Source organism: Ambystoma mexicanum, chromosome 10 (genome assembly GCF_040938575.1).
Source record: "Ambystoma mexicanum isolate Mex_15411 chromosome 10, UKY_AmexF1_1, whole genome shotgun sequence".
Taxonomy (NCBI): Eukaryota; Metazoa; Chordata; class Amphibia; order Caudata; family Ambystomatidae; genus Ambystoma; species Ambystoma mexicanum.
The window spans coordinates 1503573789-1503597588 of NC_090932.1; the positions used below are offsets into that span (position 1 = coordinate 1503573789).

Here is a 23800-nt window from a genome sequence, read left to right on the forward strand (position 1 = left end):
ATAAACAAGAAGAAGAAGAAGGGAGGCAAAATGGGAACAATAAACTAGAAAAAGCTGCAGGACAGAAAAAAGGATTGGAAGGAAAAGCCGCGGAAAGAAATAAACAAAAAGATAACGTGACATAAAGTGAAGTGTTGGAAAAAGGCAGAAAGGGACAGACAAAACCGAGTACAAGTGAGAAAATATAAAGGGGGAACTGAAAACAAGGGGGTTGGCTGGGATGACACCCATGTGCTAGAAAGAATAAAACACCTCCACCTCTGCTCATAGTAGTTTTGCGAACCTCTGAAGTCACCTGGATTCACCCCTCTAAACAGTCACAGAACTCTTGAGGGTCATTTTAGGGGGCGACAAGGGTGTTTGCCCCCCACAACTTTTGCAGCACACCATTTCATCCCACTCATTTGGCAGGGGCCTCTTTCGTTTAGATGTCATGTTCCCACCAACATGTTCAGTTACTCCACTGGCTATTCATTTCTTTATGCTACTGTGCGTTTCAGTGTACAAATAAAACCTTTCACTCTGTGATATGTAGTATAGCTTAGTGGCAACGTGCTCGTCTTGAAAGCAAGATGATACAGAGCAACATAGGTTCGAATCCCGGGCCCCAGCTTAGAAACCTCTTTGGTATTAAGGGTGCTATAAATAATCAAATATATATATATATATATATATGAATACAATTTGATGTTAAACTAAGACATTTACAAATATACGTGTGCAACATTCATTCTGCAGATAACTTAAAATTCAGATTTGCTTAAATCACATGTAGCCTTCATTCAGTAACCCAATTGTTAAGATCAAAAACATAAAATAGCTCAAATGCATGACATTTGCCTCATATGTCAAATTGCTTCGCAGAAAGAATATTTTTTTGAAACCCTGCAGACGCTCACACATCTACTCAAACACTGCTGTCCTTATGTCTTTCTAAAGTACAGTTGGGGTACAAAATGTAAAAACTAATTTTTAATATATATGTGATATTATTGTTAGTATGTATTGTCATTATTGCCCTTAGGATGTGCTGTAAAAATAATGTGTATATGTAGTATAATTAGTAATGTCATGTATATTGTATTATAATTTGTATTGAACAAACATTTTAATAAATAATGTTATCTGCATTATCTGTTATTTTGATAATGCTCTGATTACTTACCGGTAATCTTCATTACTCCTAGTCCTACTCTTCCTCGTCACAGTACTTACTTCATGAGGCCCCTGCCTCCGACACAGGACCTTCTTCTATTTCTTTAAATTCCTATAACTCCTCCCTCACATCCACATCACTCAGTTTAATTTTTCCTGCCTCTGGCAGGTTGGACTTTTTCTTCCCGGTGAGGGGGCACTGGGGAGCACCGATTGCTGGCCCCCTGGGGGAGGCTGTGTGGCGGGGCCCTCAGCTCCCTTAGGTGTGGTGCTGCTCCTGGTCCACCTGCGGGGCTTGGGGTCACAGTTGAGTGGGATAGCCTCGCTTGGTTCTTTGCTGGGCTCCGGACCGCAGCGTGAGCATTGTGTCCCGGGTCCTGCATGGCCCGGGGGAAGGTAAGGAGAGGGGAGGACGGGGCTTGATGTTTTTCCCCTCTCCTCCTGTTTTGGCCATCTTGATTCGACAGGCCTTTTCCTCGTGCCCTGTGTACAAATTTTTATTGGAAATGATGGCAATCACTTGGCAGTATGGGCTAAGTCTTCCCTTTTGTTGTGAGGCCTCTCTGCTTCTTGTCGTGGGGTGACAGTGGCAGAGAGTCTTTGAAAGTGCGGGGCTCTGTTCTGTCGCAGGCATGTCATATACCACCCGCTCCTCAGACACACACAACCCAGGATGCACCGGATGTTAGCTGCATTCTCTGGGGGAAGGGAAGGAGAGGGGAGGACTGTGCTTGATATTTTCCCCTCTCCTGCTGGTATGGCCATCTTGACTCCTTCAACATGCCGTTTCCTCGTGCTTTGTGTACACATCTTTGTTGGAAATAATGGCAAGCATTTGGCAGTATGGCCTAGCCTTCCCTTTTTTGTTGTGAGGCCTCTCTGCTTCTTGTCGTGGGGTGACAGTGGCAGAGAGTCTTTGAATGTGCGGGGGCTCTGTTCTGTCACAGGCATGTCACATACCATCCACTCCTCAGACACACGCAGCCCAGGATGCACCGGATGTTGGCTGCATTCTTTGCATGCAGCCTGTGAAAACGGCGCAGATTTGGACGTGTCTGCAAGCGGCCGGAAGGGTACCGGCCTGGCATAGTCTACACTTCGGGTTCGAGTCTCTGCGGTGCTGACTCGGCCCTTCATCCTTCCTAGACCGACGCATTGGAACGATTTAGAGCTTGGGGCTACCAGCTACTGGATACAGGGCTCAAGCCACCTCTCAGTAATGTGGCGAGTTAGTGGTGTGTTTGGGTCTGTGCTAGCTATCGACGCAGACTCCTTGTCCTGTCCTCTTCCTTTGAACTGCACGAGGGAAGGTCAAAGGAGATGATTTTCTTTTCCCTTGTCCGGCATGGAATTATAGAAAATGCATCATGGAAGTAATGGCCATTCAGAGGGTTCCCAGTGTCTCTTCTTTTAGGGCCTAGGTCCTCCGGTGCCGACGTGTTGCTTTCACGCCTCCTCTCAGACTTGTGGGAAGTGATATGGCACATGGTGGCACATGTCTGTGCTTAGAGGGGTTCTCAGAGCCCCTGGTGCCGGTGGAGGGGGATGTCACTTCAGTGGGTTTTTCCAGTGTAGGAATACCCCAGGTGGGGGGTTGCCTTTGATGTCTGCTATCCGGGATGGATTGCTTTGCCCCGCTTTGTGACAGTACTCTGCCCTTTTGACGCCAGCCTGGTGGCTCCTCTTGTCGGCTGGTGGGGCCATGGTCTGCTGGACTTCTGGGCTGTCCTGTATCTTCCTTTTGATAAGTCGGATCTTTTTGTGGGCTGACAAGCATACTGTTATATGTTGGCGCAGGCATGCTTCAACGTCCTGTGATTGTCCTCTGGTGCAAGTGCAGTGACTGGCGGTTTTCCCTGGCTCCTCGTCTCTATCTTCTCGGAGGTGTATGGGACCGGTGGGGTTCGGCTTCCTGGGTAATGGGCTCCTTCCGGAGGGGGGTGTCAGTTGCAGTTCCTGTCTCCTCCTGTCCAGGTTTGCATGGTTAAGACTTTGGTACCCCGCTCACGGTCCAATTAGTTGGCTATGGGATCCGGTCTCTCCGAACGATTGTTGTGGGTGACCATCTTTCCCGTTCATCTCCCTGTTCAGGGTCAAGTTTTCTACTTGTGGGTGTTCCTGGTCCCTATGCCTTCTAGGATGTGTCACCTGCTTATGGGTCTCAAGACCATGCACTGCTTGTCCGGACATCTGGGGAGAGCGTACTCTGGATGTTGTGCAGGGGGGGGCGCTTGCTGGCTGGTCTGGGCTGGGTTCTGAGAAGGCAGTGTGTCTCGGCTCGCCTGTTGCTGAAGTTACGGGGCACGTGGCTTCTTGCGTGTTTTCCGGTTCCTTGAGCCCGTCTTCAGTTACGTCCCCTGGTGTCTTATACTCTCTCCCACTGGCTCCCGACGTCTCGGCTTTCGTATGTTTTCAGTGTCCCCAGCGCTGCGAGTCTCCCTGCTGTGGTGGCGGGGGGTTTCAGGTCTACCGGCTGAGGTGTGCATGGTCCTTCCTCCTGTGGCCTCTCTTACTACCGACGCCAGCAGAAAGGGTCTACATTGAGGGTCCTCTCAGCTCAAGGGTTGTGAGATCTGGGGAGAGCCGGCAATCATCCAATTGGCAAGAGTTGTGCCATTGTCCAAGCTCTGGTGTAGTACAAGGAGTTGCTGGACGGTCGGCGGTTTTGATCCGATCGGACAATACGACGGCCTTGGCAAATGTCAACTGCAAAAGGGGTTCTGGCTGCTCCTTGAATGCTCTGGCAGCGCTGATAGGCACCTGGGAGAAATCTCATCTGGTGTCTCTGGTGGCCTCACGTATCAGAAGGCTGGACAATGTTCAAGCGGATCTTCTCAGACGCCGGTTTGCACTCCTCCGCGGAACCGGTCCTGTTGGCCCAGGTCTTTGCGGTGACCTGTGTCAGATTAGGGTCCCCGGTTCTAGACCTGCTTGCATCCCCGGCCTCAGCAGAAGTTCCCGTCCTCACCCTCCCTGCAGAGAAGGTCCCATGCTCTGGCTTGGTAATATGAAAGAGAGGCCTCACAACAAAAGGGAAGACTTAGCCCATACTGCCAAGTGCTTGCCATCATTTCCAATAAAAATGTGTACACAGGGCACGAGGAAAAGGCCTGTCGAATCAAGATGGCCAAAACAGGAGGAGAGGGGAAAAACATCAAGCCCCGTCCTCCCCTCTCCTTACCTTCCCCCGGGCCATGCAGGACCCGGGACACAATGCTCACGCTGCGGTCCGGAGCCCAGCAAAGAACCAAGCGAGGCTATCCCACTCAACTGTGACCCCAAGCCCCGCAGGTGGCCCAGGAGCAGCGCCACACCTAAGGGAGCCGAGGGCCCCGCCACACAGCCCCCCCAGGGGGCCAGCAATCGGTGCTCCCCAGTGCCCCCTCACCGGGAAGAAAAAGTCCAACCTGCCAGAGGCAGGAAAAATTAAACTGAGTGACGTGGATGTGGGGGAGGAGTTATAGAAATTTAAAGAAATAGAAGAAGGTGCTGTGTCGGAGGCAGGGGCCTCATGAAGTAAGTACTGGGACGAGGAAGAGTGGACATGGAGGTAATGGTTTTCAGTGCGCTATTATTTCTGCTACCATTATTAGCAGTACTAATAGCTCAATTCATATTACTGAAATGCCTTTCAACAAGAGTCACGTGGAGAATAATAAAAACGTGCAGTTCTCTCACATACAGCACCCTTCTATGGCCTGTGACTGGATGCGCAGTAAAACCACCTTTTGCAGGCCGCTCGGATCATCATCCAACCAATCCGATTTAGACATTCGGGGCACGTTCGGTCAGAGGCTGCCAATCAAGATGCGTGACGTCGTGCGTGTTTACCTCTGCTGCCGCAAGCCACTATTTTTAGCCTGGTAGGAGCCCGAAATAGCTTCCCCCATTCCCATTCCTTTGAAATCTCGTAACAAAAGACAACTGTTTTCATTACTGTCAAGCGTGATCTAATTGTGGCCTTTTTTCCCCTCGAAACTTCCGCTTCAAAACGGCGGAAAACAGTAGGTGCATAAATACTGGTCAGGAGGCGGAGGGGAAACGAGAGGAAGCAAGAATGCAGTGCCCGGTGGGGGGTGGGTTAGACAAGGCCAGTGGCGCACGACGATCGAGCCGACCGGCTTTAGCTCCCTGGTTATGTTGTCTTAACCTGGCTGAACTACACACCCGTGGCAGGACAGGACACAGACAATGAAAGGGTTCCTGACTGCACTTTCAACAAATGCCCGGCAATTACTAATGTAAAGCGTTTCACTGATAGCACCTGCATTTCAATGCATAGATTGTTAGGCCATTGAAATCGTGATGGGAAGTTAGTACTTGTATGTCAGGAGAGTGATTAGCAGGATGGGCAGCAGAAGACAACTGCTCATTCTCACAGCCACCCTTAAGTCTGTTATAGACACACACAGAGTTAACAGCTTGTAACATGAATGCAACACAAGAACAGTCTCATTAGAATATGTAAACAAGTAAGATGCACACACCCTGAAGCCTCTAAAGTCAGCCCCTCTCACAACATTTGAAGGGTTATCCCCGCACCCCCAACATTTTTGCCTAGTTGCACATCTGGACCTGGCTGCCCTCTATCGCGAATTCTTTTTGCCTTTGGTATTGGACCGCTGGCCTTGTGGCACTGGTGTGGTCAGCTGTGGTTCGGTTACAGGTGGTGCTGGGGGGGCAGGGGGTGCAGCGTATTTGGGTGCAGAGGCACAGACTATCTATGCAGATTGACTGCCGTATGATCTGGTGCTGGACAGTAAACAGTGGAAAGGGCTAACAAGCGGTAGAGGGTGGGGACTGGCTTTTACTCAACTTAGAGTGGAAACAGAAAAGAGAAGGGCACAGGTATTTGGGTCTGCAAGAAATGGCCGCCAGAAACAAGAACTTGAACTGGAGGCTTTGCTGACTCACTTAGCCAGTGAGTGATATTATATGTGATTTTACCAACCTCAGTTACAGAGTGGTGCATTTCATCGCAGCCATTATACCGAAAAACACTGAATTCTTTTTAAAATTGGGGGCCTCCCCAAACCCCCTGTTTTCCCACCCTTATAACGCCACCCCGACCGCATCCAGACTCATTTTAACCCTTTACCCCACAACATATATATTTAATTAATAATGTTGGTGTTTTTCTGTGTTATGTGCCTCAGTGAAATGTACCACTCTGTTTTGTTGTCGGAAAAAATGACTGGGTACCGTAAGTGATGTGTGCATGTTTCTTGTGTAGTGCTTAACTCTGCCTTCAGGCACCTTCTAAGCTGGGCCAAGTTACCATTGAATATATTGGTGAGAGCTGCTCTTTATAAAAGAATCACTCCTCCACGTATACCAAACACATGAACATCTCGCAACTCGCACGCTTTTAGAGGGGGTGACCTGCCATTCAATTAGCTCAGGTCTATGAGTTATTGAGGACGATGAGTTGAAGATAGCACTGCTCTGTGTTAATACTTAGGGTGGGCAGCTACACGAGTGAAGCGTTGGTCTCTGACATGAGGGCAGCCTGCAGCAGGGCTGTCTTGGTCTTTCTCGCTTTCGAGGTCGATAAACCAAGTGCCATCCTAGGTAATAACGCCTGTGCTTAGAAGCTGGAGGAGTCTCCTTTAAGCGATACTTAAAATCGCAATTTTATTATTAAGAAGAGGCTGCGGCCAGAAAAAATGGAGACTCATACAACTCAAAAACCTACATACAGCTTATTATGCTAGATACAGGCTTAGAAAGATGGAGTCACCCTTGCTATGTCAATGTAAAATGGAGGCTGGTGAGTTCTTATGCATAGACTGGCTGTAGCCTGATATTCAAAGATACTGAAGACACGTTGGGCCACAAATACTAGGCAGCAACAAGAACAGAACCCAAAATGGCTGCATATTGTAATATCCGGTGGTAGCGTAAATGACACAATAAACAAAGGGCCTATTGGCACTAGTAACTGTAATCAGAAAGAACATCAAAGCCTGGAGATGGGCAATTTCTTGACCCCCACCTGGGGGAAATGATTTTTTGGGATATTCAACTGTATCAAGATGAAACGGATGGTCTAGAAAAACAAAGGATGTCCACAGAAGTTCAACAAGATATAGGACAACCAGTAGAAAATGTGTGGGTGGAGTGGGGGAAAAAGTGTGCAGAAGGTTATGGGGTTAGAGGCGATAATTTAATGCACCAGCTAGGGTTGCAAGATAGGCAACTGTTGGAGCAGGGCTTTAAGTGGGCCGGGGCCATCTGGGGCCAGGCCCCCTAGTCTCCAGAAAGGGATCCCGATCCGGGGCCCACCCCTGACTAGCAGGCCATGTAGAGGCTGCACGGTTCCACGTGCTGCCTGCAGGTGTCAGCACTTCGGTTTAGAAAAAAGAAAAGGCGCTGCCTTTTCTTTCTTTTTTTTTAAATCGATGTGCTGACACCTGCAAACAGCAGGCGTAACGAGGGCTGGACTGCCCAGCTCTCCTTTTGTTTCGAGTAACTAACTAGTCATCACCCAGCATGATGCTGGGCGATGACTAGTTACTCGAAAACAAAAGGAGAGGCTGGGCCCTCCAGCCCTCCTCCTGTTTCAAGTACAGACCTTTCATTCAAGGAGCCCGTGGTTAAAGCAGGCTCCTTGAGTGAAAGGGCTGCCTGATGCGTGCGGGCTGGGGCCCACTGGTGATACACATTTTGGTGCGCCCAGCCCCTTATTTTGTTTAAAAGGAGGGGCTGGGCACATCAAAGGTAATAATGCCAGTGTGCCCCCCCGCCCCAAAATAGAGGGGGGCTCTGATTAGGGGGAGGGTCCTTAGCCCACACCCCCTAACTAGGGCCCCCCCTCGAATTCCAGCCCCACTTAAAGCACTGGGAAAGCCCAAAGGAGAATACCTCTCTACCATACAGTAGTTGATCTTTGATAATGGAGATGTCACGAGGAAGAAGTGTGTAAAGAATGGACCCCAATACTGTTGTGGATGTATCTGTCCAAAAAGGTTTAAAAAATCAAGGCCGGCGTATTTGTGTCTCTCGCTGACCCTAAGAGTAACAAAAATGCAAACAAAATAAAGAACTTAAAACAAACATCGGGAAAGCCAATCGTTTTTCGATTTCATAGGTCAAGTGCAACCTCAAATACCCAAATAATATCCACGCAATGACTTGAGGTCATTAATGCAATTCTTAGCATTCCAAGCAATAAGGTCAAGTGGCACAGCGAGTAGAGCGCTCGCTTTGACATTAGTGCAGAGCTTGCTAACGCAGGTTCGAATCCCGGCGGGGCCAAACTCAGCCTTTCATCCTTCCGAGGTCGATAAATGAGCACCACACACGGTAATAATAAGCAGCGCTCAGATACCTGAGGGTTCGTAGCGCTATATAAATGCCAAATTATTATTTTATTATTAAGTACATAACACAAAACAGGCAAAAAGTCGATCAAACACTGCTCTGTCATGCCCGGGCATCAGGAAATGGACAGCCCAGCCAACCGCAACCAAGGCACACACATACTGTTCACCTTTCAGCAAAACACAAGGCCAGAAACATACAAACGGATTGAATAATGGCACACCACTGAGGTGATTGTGCAGTTGTACACATTTGCTATTTACCACTATCGGTATTTAGCTCCATTGCGTTGCTAAAGCGTCACCTGCAAGTCAAAACTTTAAAAACAATTACCCCGATTCAGAAACAAGACTGAGGAGCAGAATGTGAGGGGCAAAGTTCTTTTTCCATTCTGCTCCCACATTTCGTGCAGGCAAGTCCCCTAAATCTGCCTAGGAAAGAAGACATGACCCCTAATCCACATAAAATAAGAATAATCCTGCAATCGAAAAGAATAACCTTAAAATTGGATTAAAAACATACATCTTTCACCTAGCACAGTGCACACGCGCCGCGGCAGCAGCATGATGAACATGCACATTGTGCCCGGAGTGTGGCGCTTCCCGTGCTTTTTTGAGGAGCTTGGACCTCCAGGGCAGACCCCTCAGCATTGATTAAAACAGATCGGGGTTGAAAGCCCGAGATCCAAATGTTCGAGGGAGAAAAGACAGAAGATTATTTTTCCGAAATGACCTTCGTTTTTTTCCTCCCCTGAACATTTCCAACTTGGGCCCCGCCCCCACCCACACCCCTAGTGACCTTGCAGCCGCTGACTCACAGTGTGCGTGCGATGCCTGTTATCTTTCACTTCTGTGATGGGGAACAGCGCTGCAGGGTCCTTTCCTCTTCTTCTTCTTATTATTATTTTTTTATTGTTTTTGGATGGCTACAGGGGACATCCCGCAGCCCCTGCTCACAATATAGTGAGCAAGTGTGTGGGGACGCCCCCGCAACCCCCGCTCACAGTATAGTGAGCAAGGGTGGGGGGGACACCTCCGCGGTCCCTGCATCCCCCAGCACTGAATGCGTAACCTGGTCAAACTTTTCAGGTAATGGGAATTTTTTCGAACGGCCGAAATTCGGCCAAATCACGCATTCGGTCATTTATAATTGGTCATTTTGGACGTTTCCAATAAATGCACTCCCCGACTACTGACCTTCATACCTTGTCCCTCCTGGATTGTCCATGTGCAAATGTGCGCCCTGATGCCCACGGGCTATGGCACATTAGAAATAAAGAAATAAAGTAAAATAAATAAATGGCCGGCAGGAGGGGGACCACATTTTGTGTTACGCCACAGACCCGGACTGCAAATTCTGTGGCTGTCAGGATTCAACCTTAAACGTTGCCAACGGTTTGTGTGGCAAATATTGTGCAAATATGTTCCGGCGAATCCGTGCTGGAGCACATGATGGTGCCAACTTGCGCGCTATTGACAAGTCCCGTCGGTAACCGGAACCAATGACATTTCGGATTCCTAAACTCAGTGCCCTGTGAGTTACAGAAGAGAGGGGGCATGACTGATAAAGCGCCATTGAAAAACGTTTTGTGGATCATGCAAACGAGTCATCAACATTTACGTGTCTGCACCTGCGTGTGCTTATTTGGGAACACATTTCATATTTATTTCTCCAAGCTCAACACAATTCTTAATTCAATTGTCTATCTCTACATGTATCACAGGATTACCCTGCAATCGCCTGAAAAAGACATGAGGTTTGATTCTCACAAGTGTCTCCTATGTGTGTAACCCAACTGCTAATGGGATTAGGGAAAAGGAATGCATTGTGCATTCGGGACGATCCCCAAAAGTGAATACCTGCATGCACGAACCACTTTGCACATGCAGTTTGTCTCAAATGCAACATTTATGAAGTTGGGAATGCCTGAGGGAGCATCCCTAGGGTGCGCTCTGCAATGCCTCTACCCCCTGCTTCAGGTATGCCACCATGCAGGCCACCCGCTGGGGGAAAGGCAAAGCGGACAGAGGCCACTGCCTGCCCTGTAGTGCCTGAAACACAATCACCGCCCATGTAGGAGTGGAAACATACACAACTCAGCCACGTGTGGTGGAGTAACTTTGCAGAAAATGTTGGGGGCGGGGGGTTATGACATCTAAGGGCCCCCTGCCAAATGAGGGGGACAAAATGGCCTGCAAGAAAAGTTATGGGGGCCAAACACCCTTGACCCCCCTCTAAACCTACGCCCATGGCCTGCGGATATCAGTCGGTGCCCAGTGCTTCACCCACACAAGCCCAATCCCTATAGGTAGGGCAGAAGTCGAAGGTGCACGCGAGTTGACGGCGCGCAACCCACATTTTTCAGCGGGTGTTTTTGAGGCTGAGAGTCAGAAGACAACATGCTCCCTTGATTGAGTTAATGTGTCTGTCAGTGTGCATAGTGTGTGCTTGCCAAAGCCAGGATTTGAACCCTGGTCTAAGAGTGCCCAAGCCAGAAACGTACCAACTACACCACTGTAGCCAAGGTAAGCGTGAGATCTGTCACACTGGGAGTTTGCTGTGAAGGGAGAGAGAGACACCCACAGTTGACGCCTTTGCAATATAAGTAGGATTAAAACATGATTTCCATTTTAATAGGATTATTTGCAGAAGTTCTAACAACCCCCTTGCACATTTCATTTAACACGCAGCAATCATCAGGTTTGTTGTTCGTGCACAAAAGTGCACTCTGAGTGGCCCAAACACGCATCTGTTTGTTTATCTCTATTTTACTTTAAGACATAAGGCCTCTGTACATCCTTGCCGATCCGGTAACAACAGTGCCGGTAGGCTTACCGGCACTGTTGTTACTGGACCGGCAGAGTACAAGTTTGAGAGCCGGATCCCCTCCCGCCTGCCAGGTCTGACCTGGCGGCGGAAAGGCACCCGCTCGCAGACTTTGACTGTAGCACTGGCACCATTCTGAATATTAAAATATTAAAAGTCAGTCAACTTAATCCCTTGTTTATATCTTAATACCTTTTTAACGAGTCTGAACTCCCCCCCCCCCCTCCTTGGATATCCTTTGGGCTCCCCAGTTTGAAGACCACTGGTGTATGGTAAAATGTCTCCTCGTTTTTTCTTAAGCCGTGTGTTGGGTGCCACCGAGCTATGTAAGGGGCACCGGGCTGTGCGGCGCTTGCCCTCAGTCCAATCGTCCTTCTACGTGCAGGGGCCGTAGTGATTAAGGCCACATACATCCTCCTGGCCACGTCCTGCAAGCAGCAGTGTTCGTCAATTACCACGGTATATACTCAGCAATCGGCACATGCAACTTTATATCAGTAATCTATACTGCTACGAGTTGTACATTCTCCAAACTCCCTTAGCAAGGATGGCATCCATTTAGTGTGTCTGAACCAAGGCGTGTATGCCTTTCGTAGTGTATAAAAGAACCAAGGCGGCATGTGTTGACAGGGCTAGCCTTCATTTTGCAGAAGAACAACTACAAAACGCATTTGCAAAACTAACAGTTTTGTGTAGGCTTGGGAGAGGGCTTTGCCAGGCACTATCATAATGGTACTACCTAGCCATAAGATGTCAGCAGCTGGGAAATGGTGTGGTTACCTGGGCATATGCTGGCATTGCCTGGCAAATGCATATCTAATGCCTATTCACAAGCTCAGAACTGTTGACTTTGACAATGCTTGCTTTAAAGGAACAGATATAAATCAAGTAGCTGAATAGACACTTGGTTAAAATGTTTGCATTATAACACAGTTACAGCTTAGGCTATTAACCCTCAGCAGATTGCATTAAAAGAACACCGGCAGGCCAATCTTTGATGTTACTTTAACTCAAGGAGCTCCAAGGAGGATGTGTTTTTGGCGGGAAGGTGCAGGTAGTGTGTGGGAATGGCCATAAGGGTTAGCGTCGCCATGGGCAGTCAATGGGTTGGTAAATAACCAAACCCCTTCCATACGCGGGAGTTGTGTAGGGTACCTGAGTGTGGCGCTGGTCCCTCACAGGCAATATATGGCTGATTGCCAAATATTATGCAATGAAAAATTGAAGTTAAGGGTGCAAAAAGTGCCTTTAGTTTAAGGTATGCCCTTTTGTTGACACGTGTTTCGACCCAACTCAGGTCTTTTTCAAAACTGGTCACTTGGTGTGTTTTCATCATGCAAATCAAAGCACATGATGTAATAAGTAATTAAATTAAAATACATCACACATGACAGAAATATTACAACCAATAACAAACAAGGATTTGCAAAAGTTGCAAATAGTGCATATAATTGTTGAAAGTATGAACACAGCCGAATGTACATTGATTGGTTGTGTAAAGGGATTGCAAAAGGTTGACGGAGGGAAGGATTGTCAGGAATAGAGAACAAAGAAAAATAGGCTCCATAAGTAACAGTAGTTTCAAAGAATAGCAAAGGCAACGTTATTGCTATATTATTAAGGACAGGTGCTCAAACATATCTAAATAGTTATCATGCTCCAAAGGGCATTTGCCCAAGATACAAGCCCTCGCGATAGTGCACTATTGTTAAACATACACCAATGGATATGAGTGCCAGGTTTACATGCAACATACTTGCTAAACACTGTGCCCAGGTGCAGCCACCATATGTGTTCCTACCACTCAGGAGGAGTGTGAGCTCAATGTGTATAGATATATGTGGGGTGAAATCCCTGAGTCCTGTAAGGAAAGATGATTCTAATTGTTATATGTCCCCAAATACGCGCGTGTCACTTTAAGGATAAGCGGTGTGCCCAATGGTTATTAAGGGATAATCTATAAGTGCTTAGGATCTGTGGTCTACCTCTATATGCACTAAACATCTGCACATATTGTAATGTCACAACAATAAAGTGTGTGAATCACTCGCTCTATCGTAGAAGTGAACATACTGCTTGGTATGCGGCGGCATTGTGTATAATCATGCCGTCATATAGTCAAGTAGGAATAAACAATTGGTGCCTGCAGGTGCGCTTCTTTATTATATGCGGACACTGTTGCATATTAGCCACGTTAACTGCGCGAGTCACACGCTCAATCATGGAAATGACCACACTGGGCATTAATGATAAAGGTGCGTGGTGTGTCCTTCCTCACGTGTCATCACTCTCCTCGCTGTACTCAAATGCTATAGTTTCGTCTTATAGGGGATGCTTAGGTGCCATCTAATGGCTAAAACTAAACATCATTTTGAGCCCAAAGCAGGCCTGATTTTTTCGAACAGACAAGATTGTTAGATGTGGACTAGGCCTCTAGCCTTTTTATTCTGAAAACTGGTCTTGAAGACGTGTCCTACTATTAGACTATAGTAAGAAGATTTCTGTCTATATTGATGTACAATAGGGCCTTATATCTAATAAGATGAGCCCTGGCTTGCATATTTCTCTAAGATATTTGCTGTATGTAAAATAGAAAGTCCAGTCTTCCCAAGGGAAGAAATTAAGTGGACGATTCAATGGGATTTACAAGATATTAAAGATCAAATAATGAAACTGAACAATTCAAGAGCATGTGGCCTGGATGGTATGTCTAATTTAGTGCTGAAAAATGATCCAGAGTTATGGGCCAAGCTCTTGTATTCTCTTGTTTGAAAAAAATAGTTACGTTCACCAAAATTCCAATGGCCTGGCAGTCGTCTGTACTAGTGCCTATTTACAAGACAGGTCCCAGAATGAGCCTTCCAGCTATCACCTTACAACCCTTATTTATTCAAGCAAGATCTTTGCCTCTCTTATTTTAAAAGATCTTATGGAATGGGCGGAAAGACAGCATATCCTTGACGTGAGGCAAACAGGTTTTATTAAAGGATGTGGCACTTCATTGAATGGGTTAATATTTACCTTACTGACTGAAAAGGCCCTGTCTATGAAAAATAGGCCTCTGTACGTGGTTTGCCTGTATATGTCTGAAGCTTTTGATAAAGTTGATGGACAGTGGTTGTGGCAGAAACCTCAACTCTGGAATATTCCTGAAGGTCTTTTAAGAATGATTACACTGTTTTACCAACATAATCACATAAGTGTCAGGTTAAATGCAACAGGAGTGGTTAAAAAGGGAAATTGAGGTTGGGGTCAGGGTGAGAGAGGGTTGTGTGCTTGATCCCGACCTATTCAATTTTATATCTCTGATATTGTGAAGAACCTGGACCCACTTAATACTTCCACCCACATATGGCGCCTATGGCAGTCGGTTGGCTATTATATGCAGATGAAATTATTCATTTTGATCAAACGCCAATTGGCTTACAGAGATCCCTAGACCTAGTGGCCAAATATGTTAAAGAGAATGACCTAGCGGTCAACCTGGGTAAATCACTTTTATTGGTGTATAATAAAATAAAAACACAAAAGTACTAATTTTACATAGAGTATAGATAGTCTGAGAATAGCAGAGGTGGCAGCTTTAGTTTATCTTGGCTATACATTTGCTACAAAATGTTGTATATTTGCTGTCGCTGTAACTAAATTGGTGATTGTGAAATTCAAAGCATTGGTATTCCTAATGAAATTGATTATCACAAGATTCTGCTGCTTTTTCATGTTGCGTCTATTACATTTCTATAAACAGAAAGTAATTCCAAAAATAATGTATGGACTTGAGTTGTTATCTCCTGCAATAAAGAAATCGTTAGAGATTAATAAGGGCCGCCTACGCAAGTCTGTGCTTGGCCTATCAAATCCTGTGTCTCTCCCAGTTGTACAGTGGGAATTAGGTTTGCTTTCATGGTGGCACGTGTACAAATGTAGGAGACGGAGTCTATACTTCATAATTAAAATGGAGAGCAACACATACCCTTTCAATATGTTGGAAGGGATCTTTCGTGACAGAGGAGATGTACATGTAGGAGATTTTATGCTAAAATGTGAAGAGTCTTTAAAGGAAGCTTCAATCAATGATGAGGCAGGGTACTTGTTCTACAGGAAAAAGTTAAGAGAATGGGATAAGATAAAGCCTTGTGATAGAATTATGAAATAAAAATATAAACTGTATAAAGAAAAGGTGGAGAACTCAGCAAGTCTGTCTGAATCCTTACTATATCTAATTAAATCTCTGTCAAAACAATCCAGAATGTTTTTTCTAAGATTCCGATTAAACTCTCTGCTCACACTTGAAATCTTAGGGTGTAGAATTGGTCTCCCCCATGAGCAGAGGACATGCAGATTGTCCCAGACTCAGGATATAGAAACTGTAAAACATTGTAATGCACTTAGGGACCCTTCGTCTAGCGTGTCTTGAGAGAATTGTATATACGTCCGCCTGCATATTCTCTGATAGTCTCTGGAGATGAATGATGAGGGGCCACTCGCTAGCACTTTCAATTGCACTAACACATTTTATAGATGCCGTTTTTAATTTAGAAGGTGATATAAACATACTAACAAAGGAGCTTTTAAGTTTAGTAAATGAACTAATAGTATATAATGTGAAGAAGTAAATGGTGTAATTCCTTTTCAGATCTATTTAATGTATGAATTTGTTACATGTATATTTAAATCCATATGTATGAAGTGTCTTAAGTGTAATTTCTTTTTTATTATAATGTTTCATGTATGAGTGTAATGAATTAAGTGATATATTCAGTTTCCTGTGTGAAAGGTTTCATATGTAACCAAATCACAATAAGAAAAAGAAATCCCGTGTGGTGGGCTGGCTGTGAAACTGACCTCAGCGCATGACTGCACAAAGAAATGTTTACCGTGACATCAGATCATATCACAAAAACATATGCCACATGCCGTGCAATTTATGCATCAAAGGAAATTGAAAATCGTTATTGAGGCGATGCGCCTGGCCCCAAATGCTGATAGAATACTGCCCCAAATGTTAATCAGAGACCTTTCACCAACCCTTGTGCTCTCATTTCATCTGGTAAAAGTGATACCACACCTGTGTTGGTTCACAAAGGTCACGGAAAAAGCAAAGACCCAAACAGTAGCAATGTCAGGTGTGTCTTGTAACACAAATTCTGTAGCCAAATACTATTTTTCAATTTTCTGACTAAAAAGCCTGATCTGCTATAATCACACCAAAATCGTACATTTTCAAAAGGTGGATATCTTGGAGAATCCAGGGTGGAGTTGCTTTCTGTTTTTGTCATTTCCTGGTTTAAATCCTATTTCTCTGAGCAGACATTCTCTGTCTCATGGGGAGGGGCAACTTCAAACTTCTAGTCTCTTGCTCGTGGTGTCCCACAGGATCGGTTCTGGGACCTTTCCTATTTTCACTCTATACTTCTCCTTTAGTTAAAGTTATTTCTTCTTATGTGCTATCACATCACTTCCATGCCGATGACACCCAACTCTTCCACTCTTTCTCTTCCTCCTCAGCTGACATACATACTAAGATGTTTTCATGCTTATTGGCCATAAAATCCTGGATGTCTTACCACTATTTTACACTTAACACTACAAAAACTGAAGTACTCTTTTTCCCTTCTATTACCATCCCCCCTTTGCCTGCCTCATCTATATAAGTTCCCCCCTCTCAGCTCCCGATCGCATCCACTGCCTGCAATCTGGGGCTTTACTTTGACTCTGCTCTATCCTTTAAACATCACATTTAAATCTCCTCCTGTTATGATATGATACGTTATTTATAACGCGCTTAATACCCAGAGGTCTCTAAGTGCGGACCCGGGGATCGAACCTGTGTTGCTCTGTGTCGTCTTGCTTCCAAGGCGAACACGTTGCCGCTGAGCTATCCTCCCGTGCCTGTCACTATCCTCTATTCAATATTTGCAAAGTTTGCTCTTTCCTGACTTTTGATGCAACCAAAGTATTGATATCTTCTTTAATTTTCTCACGCCTTTTCGATTGTTCAACTACGCTGTTCGGCCTCCTAACTTCTCGACTTGCTCCCTTGAAATCTGTTTTCAATGCCTCTATCCGTGTACTTTTCTGCTTGACTCCAGGTAATTTTATTTCCTCTGCTCTTCTCACTCTTGGCTGGCTCCCCTTCTATGCTCAATTCAAATTCAACTTTTTATACCTTGTCTTTAAATCACTATACGGTCTTGCCCTGGATTACCTCTCCTTGGTGGTTTCATTCTATGCCCCCTCCCGCTCTCTTCGCTCTTGCTCTAAATTTCGTCTTGTAGTACCAGCTCCCCCCTGTGCCCAGTCACGTTTTCGCACATTCTCTCACCTTGCTCCCTTGCATTGGAACGTTCTTCCTCTTGCTCTGCGCTCTATCTCTGTCTATTGTTTGTTTCGCAAATTGCTGAAATCTCATCTGTTCCAGCAGGGTTGATCCCAGGCTTTTCATGTCATACTTCGTATCATTGTACCATTTTCATATTGTTATTATGTACATCGCTTTCGATTAAGACGCTATATGAGTCTCAAGTAAATACAAAAAATACATATAGGAGACAAAAGGTTTTTTCTACCCAAAATGCCACACCTGTAGGGTCTTGCAATAAACGCAAGCTCCTCAGATTTATGTATGAAAAAATCAGGGGTCAAGTCCGAAAAATTAAAGTGGGGGGACTGATCAACAAACGCAATAGAATGTGACGTTACCAGAAATTAGCATATCACACATTTCATTAAATTGGCTTTGCATTACCTCTCAAATTGCACAGGACAAATGGCATTTGCCTTTCATAATATCAACACACACACAAAACCAAGAGAGGATATGTTCTTCTGATAGTGTTTTTGAAACGTTAAAAGGTGTGCATGTTTTAAACTCCAATAACCAATTCAAATGTTTTCCCTGGGACTTGCAGTACCGAAATGGGACATTTCACCTTTAGCTGCTTGTTATTTTTGTATCAGGTTATATAGTGCAGTGGTGAAGTGTCCGGCCTCCAACCCTCACAACTGCGTTTCAATCCCGAGTTCAGCTTTAATTCATAGATTAAAATAGAAGATTCAATGTGTCTCATTTTAGCTGGGGGGACTGAGTCCACCCTCTGAAAAAGTGGGTGGACTCCATCACCCCGCGTGTACCTTCGACTTGAGCCCTGGAAAAAATATGGGTAATGATTATTTTATGCAACAAATTACAGGAAAAGAATCCATGGAAAACCAAAGAAGCCAGTCGAATTTGTCCGTAGTTTTAAATTAAAATAGATTTGTTATGCATGAATTCTCTAGTGTATACACCAATCATGCAAAGTCAAAATAGCTACAAAACATCTGTTAGACGTCCTCCTCCCCATCTTACTTGTCATCGTCGGACATTTTGACAACACCTTCTGCTCTGTTTCGACTACAATTCATGTGCAAGCGGTCTGGCTCCCACTCTAGCAAGCATGATCTCGTGCTCGACAGAAAGTCGTGAGAATTAGCAATCATATTCATGCGTGTTTAAGGTTAACAGGCGCCATGTTGCAGAGATCCTACTTTTCCAGCACTCAGCTTTCATTTGACAAAGGAATGCATTCTAAGGAGTTCCAATCTTGGAGAACGTCAGTTGTACAAAATGGGCTAAAACACAGGATAAAGATGATTTGTCAAAGGAAAGCAAAATTGGAGAAGTGATGCTCTGGAATAACCGACTTATCGCGTGAGTATACTGCGAGTATTGCATCTACGGACTCTGAAAAGACACAAACAATATTGCACACACCCCGGTGGATGTAAAGATATAGACGCTTGTAAGCATAATCTTTAAACCAAATATTTAGCATTGGAAAACTCAACAAATCCCAACCAACCTGGATCATGTAGAGTTGGGCAATCCGATACTCGTCCACCGTCATCGGAAGAGGAATGCGATATTCCTTAATGAGCATCTTGACACCCCAGCTAAGCCCCCCTTTTGCTTTAGAAATGCAATCCAGGGGGTACTCCTAGCAACTGCTGCTTAAATATCCACAAAGGATTTCATTGAGGACCCCTAGAAGCAATGACAAAAAAGATCAAGCAATTATTGCAACAGATCAGAGACACTGTGCTACGATATCATATTCCTCGATGGTTTGATGAACATGGGCTACAAACAATAATACAGGTATCTTGTTTTTACACATTTGAATTGTTTTACAGAGTGACCAAGTGGAAAAATATCTCACAATCTTGATTTCTCAAATAAATAAAATACTGAAATGTTGACCAAATTTGATATCCTAAATCTCGTTTTTCTAAGTATCTAAGTAGTATTTGTTCGTACCCTGTCTTCAAGAAAGGTGACACAGGCAGCCCTTTATCCCACAGACCAATTTCCTTGTTAGATATTTCCTTCAAAATCTTTGGTTGAGCTGTTCAGGAGCACCCGGAACAGTGGATTTCTGATTCTGGGGTGCTTGGAAACATACAGTATGGTTTTTGCCCGGGTCTGGGGACTCGAGATCAGGTCTTAAACCTGTACCTGGTGGGAGCAACATTGGTTTTTGTTAGGGGTGAACCACTCTACTTAGCGTTCATGGACCTGAGCACATCATTTGACAAGGTGGACAGAGCCCTGCTCTGGGGTGTGCACAAGTCCATGGGTTGCCCGGAGGAGTTGGTGAAGGTGCTGCAGCTAATACATGAAAATACCTCGGCATGTGTTAGATTTGGGGAACAAGGATCATGCACATCTTTTTTCGCAACAGTTCTGGGTGTACGACAGGGTTACATAGTGGTTCTGATGCTATTTGCCCTCTACATCAATGGAGTGCATCAGGCACTGGTGGAAACTAATGCAGACTATATAAGGGTAGACAGACTTCTGCTCCCAGTACTGGGCTATGCAGGTGACATGGTTTTAATTGCCCTACAAAGCCTGGTGGATGCCTATACTTGGTTTATGTCTAGCCTTAGGCTCGCCGCTCGCCGTGAACACCAAGAAATCAGCAGCAATGGCCTGTAGCGGTACAGGTGTTAGACCACTCAAGATGCGTAAAATTTGGAGTGGTGGTGAACCGATACCCAGAGTCAATAAATTCAAATATCTGGGAGTCTCTATTAGTGAAAATTGGCAGGGGCTCAGTCATATAGAAAAACCGTGCCTAAGAATGAGGCAGGTCCTTGGGGGCCTGCCTCGTTTTCAAAACACTTGTTTAGGGCAACCTATCGAAATGATCCTGAAGGTGTATCGAGCACAAACTAAAGCCGCTACTAACTATGGGGCTGCATTGTGGGGTATGGAGAAAGTTCCTTCCACTGAAAACCTTGAGAACACTTTTCTGAAAAAATTGCTTGGCTTACCACAGTCAGCACCTAACTACGCCACACATTTGGAACTAGGATGTCCCCACATTGGCGACAAGTGCCAAAAGGCCCCTCTGTCGCAATGGCTGTCGATATGGACGAACCCAAAAGCTACTCTAACGTATTTGATCAAAAGAGCTTTGGTTTCCAGCCCAATGAAACACAAAATACCATGGCTCTCATACATCCTTAAAGGCATTTCCCAGCTAAATGCTGAGAATTTTATCTGTCCCTCAACCCTCCTATCACCCTGTATGTCTAAGAAATATAAGCAACCGTTCATTGAAATCCTTCTGACAAACATAGAAACCTCTGCGTTGGGGGTCGCTGCGAATAGAAGACATATTCTCATATCTACCACAGAGGGCATTCAGCCGTATTTGCTGCATAGCCATAAGCCGCCTGATCGCTGGTCACTGACGTGGGTTTGTTTCAATTCCCTATGGCTTGGGGCACGAACAAGAAACTGGACAAATACTGAACAGTCCACAGCCTGCCTGTGTTGTCACTGGCTAAAGGAGGACTTATTGCATTTTGCAATGTTCTGTCCTGCCTAACTGGATATAAGAAGAAAAAACATTATACCGCTGCTCAGAAATGCAGGTTGTAGCCAGGTTAGACCTGCTTTGATCTTTTTGTTAGCAGCAAACACCTCCCCAGTAGCATGGGGCTGTGTTGACTACTGAAGAAAAGCCTGGTATCGGCGGAACAAATGTTTTGTAATTTGATTGAACACATGAACCTATTTTTACCATGTTTTTATGTGGTCACTATAATGACCATTTATTCATTACTTCTAAACTTATATTAATTATTCTCTAATCATCATTGTACATTGTATTAATTATGTGTATTTGTAATGTGGTCTATCAACATTTTTTCAGAATAAACTTATTTGATGATTTGTTCGTATACCTAAATGTTGAAAACATTTGTTTTCTTTTTTAAATCGAGCCTAATATTTTAGAAATCTTGCCTTCTTTAGTCTTTCAATGCAAATCCCTTCTACTCCTCCTTTAGACACGTCACCCCACTTTTATAGAGGAGGAGTCCCCCAGTCTCCAACTCCCTTTCCACACCAAGATTCTTAAGTTAGGTTGTGTTTTTTTTCCTATGGCCGTCTCCCCCTTACATTTTAGTTTTCTACCCCTTACTGTATTATTTGAATTTGTTTTCACTTTTAGCAAATTTTGGATGGGCAAAGTGCACATGACCCATTTGCGACCAGTCTTTCACTTTATGATGTATTCACAAATGATACCTCTGTGTTGTGGGGGGGGGGGTGCTAGGCATGTAGCACAAGCGCAGGACAGCCTGGCTCTGCTCAATTTTTATTTTATTTATTTATTTTATATGTTTATATAGCTCTGCAGGCACCTGTAATAGCAGGTCAGGCCTGCCGGTAGATCACAGCCCCTACCGGCAGACTTGTCGTTTGCTGGTATGAAATCGTGCCAGTACACGTTGTTACCGGCACTTTATATCTGGACCGGCAAACTTATAATGAGCCAGAATATGTATGTTCCTAACTTAAAGATTGGCTTCCAGCATGCACCTGGTTCATGGAACTGGAACTGCTGCTTTTTAATGATTTTTAATTTTAATATTACATAATGTTTAGCCATACTCAAAGGTTACAGGACCTCTTAGGAAGCAAGTGCAAATATATAGGATATGTGCTCGAGGAAGGTTTTCACCATGAGGCAAATATGCCCTCCCGTAGGGCGCACCAATCTGGGTTAAGGGCAATTGTGAGATGGAAAAAGGGTGCAGGCAACACAATTCACTGCTTTTGAGGGCAAGGCTTTCAAAGAGACAACCGAGGAGATCAGCCAGCCCTATTCCAGTAATGCTCTCCCCCATATTTGATGCTGATGCTGTATTGATCAAAGAATTAAACACGATCAAGTGTACATTTTCCAGCAATTAACCTGTCAAATGCACCATTTCCCTGCTTGCAGTTAAGCAAAAGCTATTTCCGAAAAAATAAACCCAAAGGGGCCGAGGCTGTGCAAAAACAATTACAGAACTCCCTCCCCGGCCGCCCTCAGCAAAGGCTGAGCAATAGGCAGCCAATGAGCAGTGGCAATTGAAAAGGACTTTTCCCCAGCACGGGACTTAAAGCCACTTTGTGCTCAGGGACGGTGTCAGGGACTTTCACATTTTTCAAATGAAAGGGGTCTCGAGCCTCAGGGGGGGCCTGAAACTGCCCCCATACTGGCAGTCAGCAGTCTTCTGACAAGGCAACATATTCTTTTCATTCATGGCTTTAAATGTGCGCTCTGCAGCATGCCTGTTACAGGCTGAATCTGCTGGAGCCCTTCATGCTGTCCCCTCCTTCTGGGTATACAGAAGTAGGCTTATCACATCATTGCCATTTTACTCTGGTTTCTCTGTGTCAGCCTCTTGCTGACAATGAAGCATTAATAGCTTTTGAGTGGACGCTTAGTGTTTCAGCTACCTGCTGGGTGGCCGTCTCGTAATAATCTGTTTCTTTGTCTCCATTATAATGTATGCACCTGACGGGTGCTTCAGACTGTTTTCCTCTGCTCTGAGAAGGGAGGGGCCCAAACATCATGTTGAAATGGGCTCCCATGAGCCGATAAACATCTTCAGCCGGCCCTGATCCCTGGTCTTGGCAGGAAACCCCCCCAAAACAGACCTGTGAAATGGGCCTCTGCTCACCTTCAAGCAGCCCTGTTTGTGCTAAAGGGGGGAGGGGGTGTTTAGGACAGAGCAACACGCCGTATGCATTCACACTAGCTCTGGTTCTAAAGGGACAAAAACACAAGATAACAAGACAAGCTTTCATTAGCCCTGAAACAGGCAGCACCCACTGAAGGCAAAGAACATGCACCTGTATGCAGAGCAAAGGCTAGCTAAGGAGTGCAGTTAATCATAATATTTTCGGCATGCATAAATTAAGCCTATCACCCCCATGCCGGCCTAGGCGGCTGCGCAGAAGATATGGGCTAAACATCGTTGTGCATATTTCCTCCAAATGTCCATCCAGCCTACTCCCGGCGGCAAGAAGCGATCGTGAACGATGGGTTCTCTTGCACACTGAAACATTCACATACTCTCAAATCAAATATTTGTGCACACTTATAAATCTTGTTTAATACCTTTACTCGGCATAAGCCATATCGAAGACACAACAAAATAGTTACAGTCA

At 45.1% G+C, this 23800-nt stretch overlaps 1 protein-coding gene across 11 annotated transcripts in view; it reads right to left on the reverse strand.

The window, feature by feature from the left end:
* The window catches only part of PITPNM2 (phosphatidylinositol transfer protein membrane associated 2), a 1944277-nt gene that overhangs the window by 1225707 nt on the left and 694770 nt on the right, over window positions 1-23800 (reverse strand). For all 11 annotated transcript variants that reach the window (XM_069619654.1, XM_069619653.1, XM_069619649.1 and 8 more), the window contains one exon: window positions 19149-19330. In XM_069619654.1, coding sequence (XP_069475755.1) covers window positions 19149-19226 — 78 coding nt within the window. In that variant the 5' untranslated portion in view covers window positions 19227-19330. The remainder of the gene's footprint in view (window positions 1-19148; window positions 19331-23800) is intronic.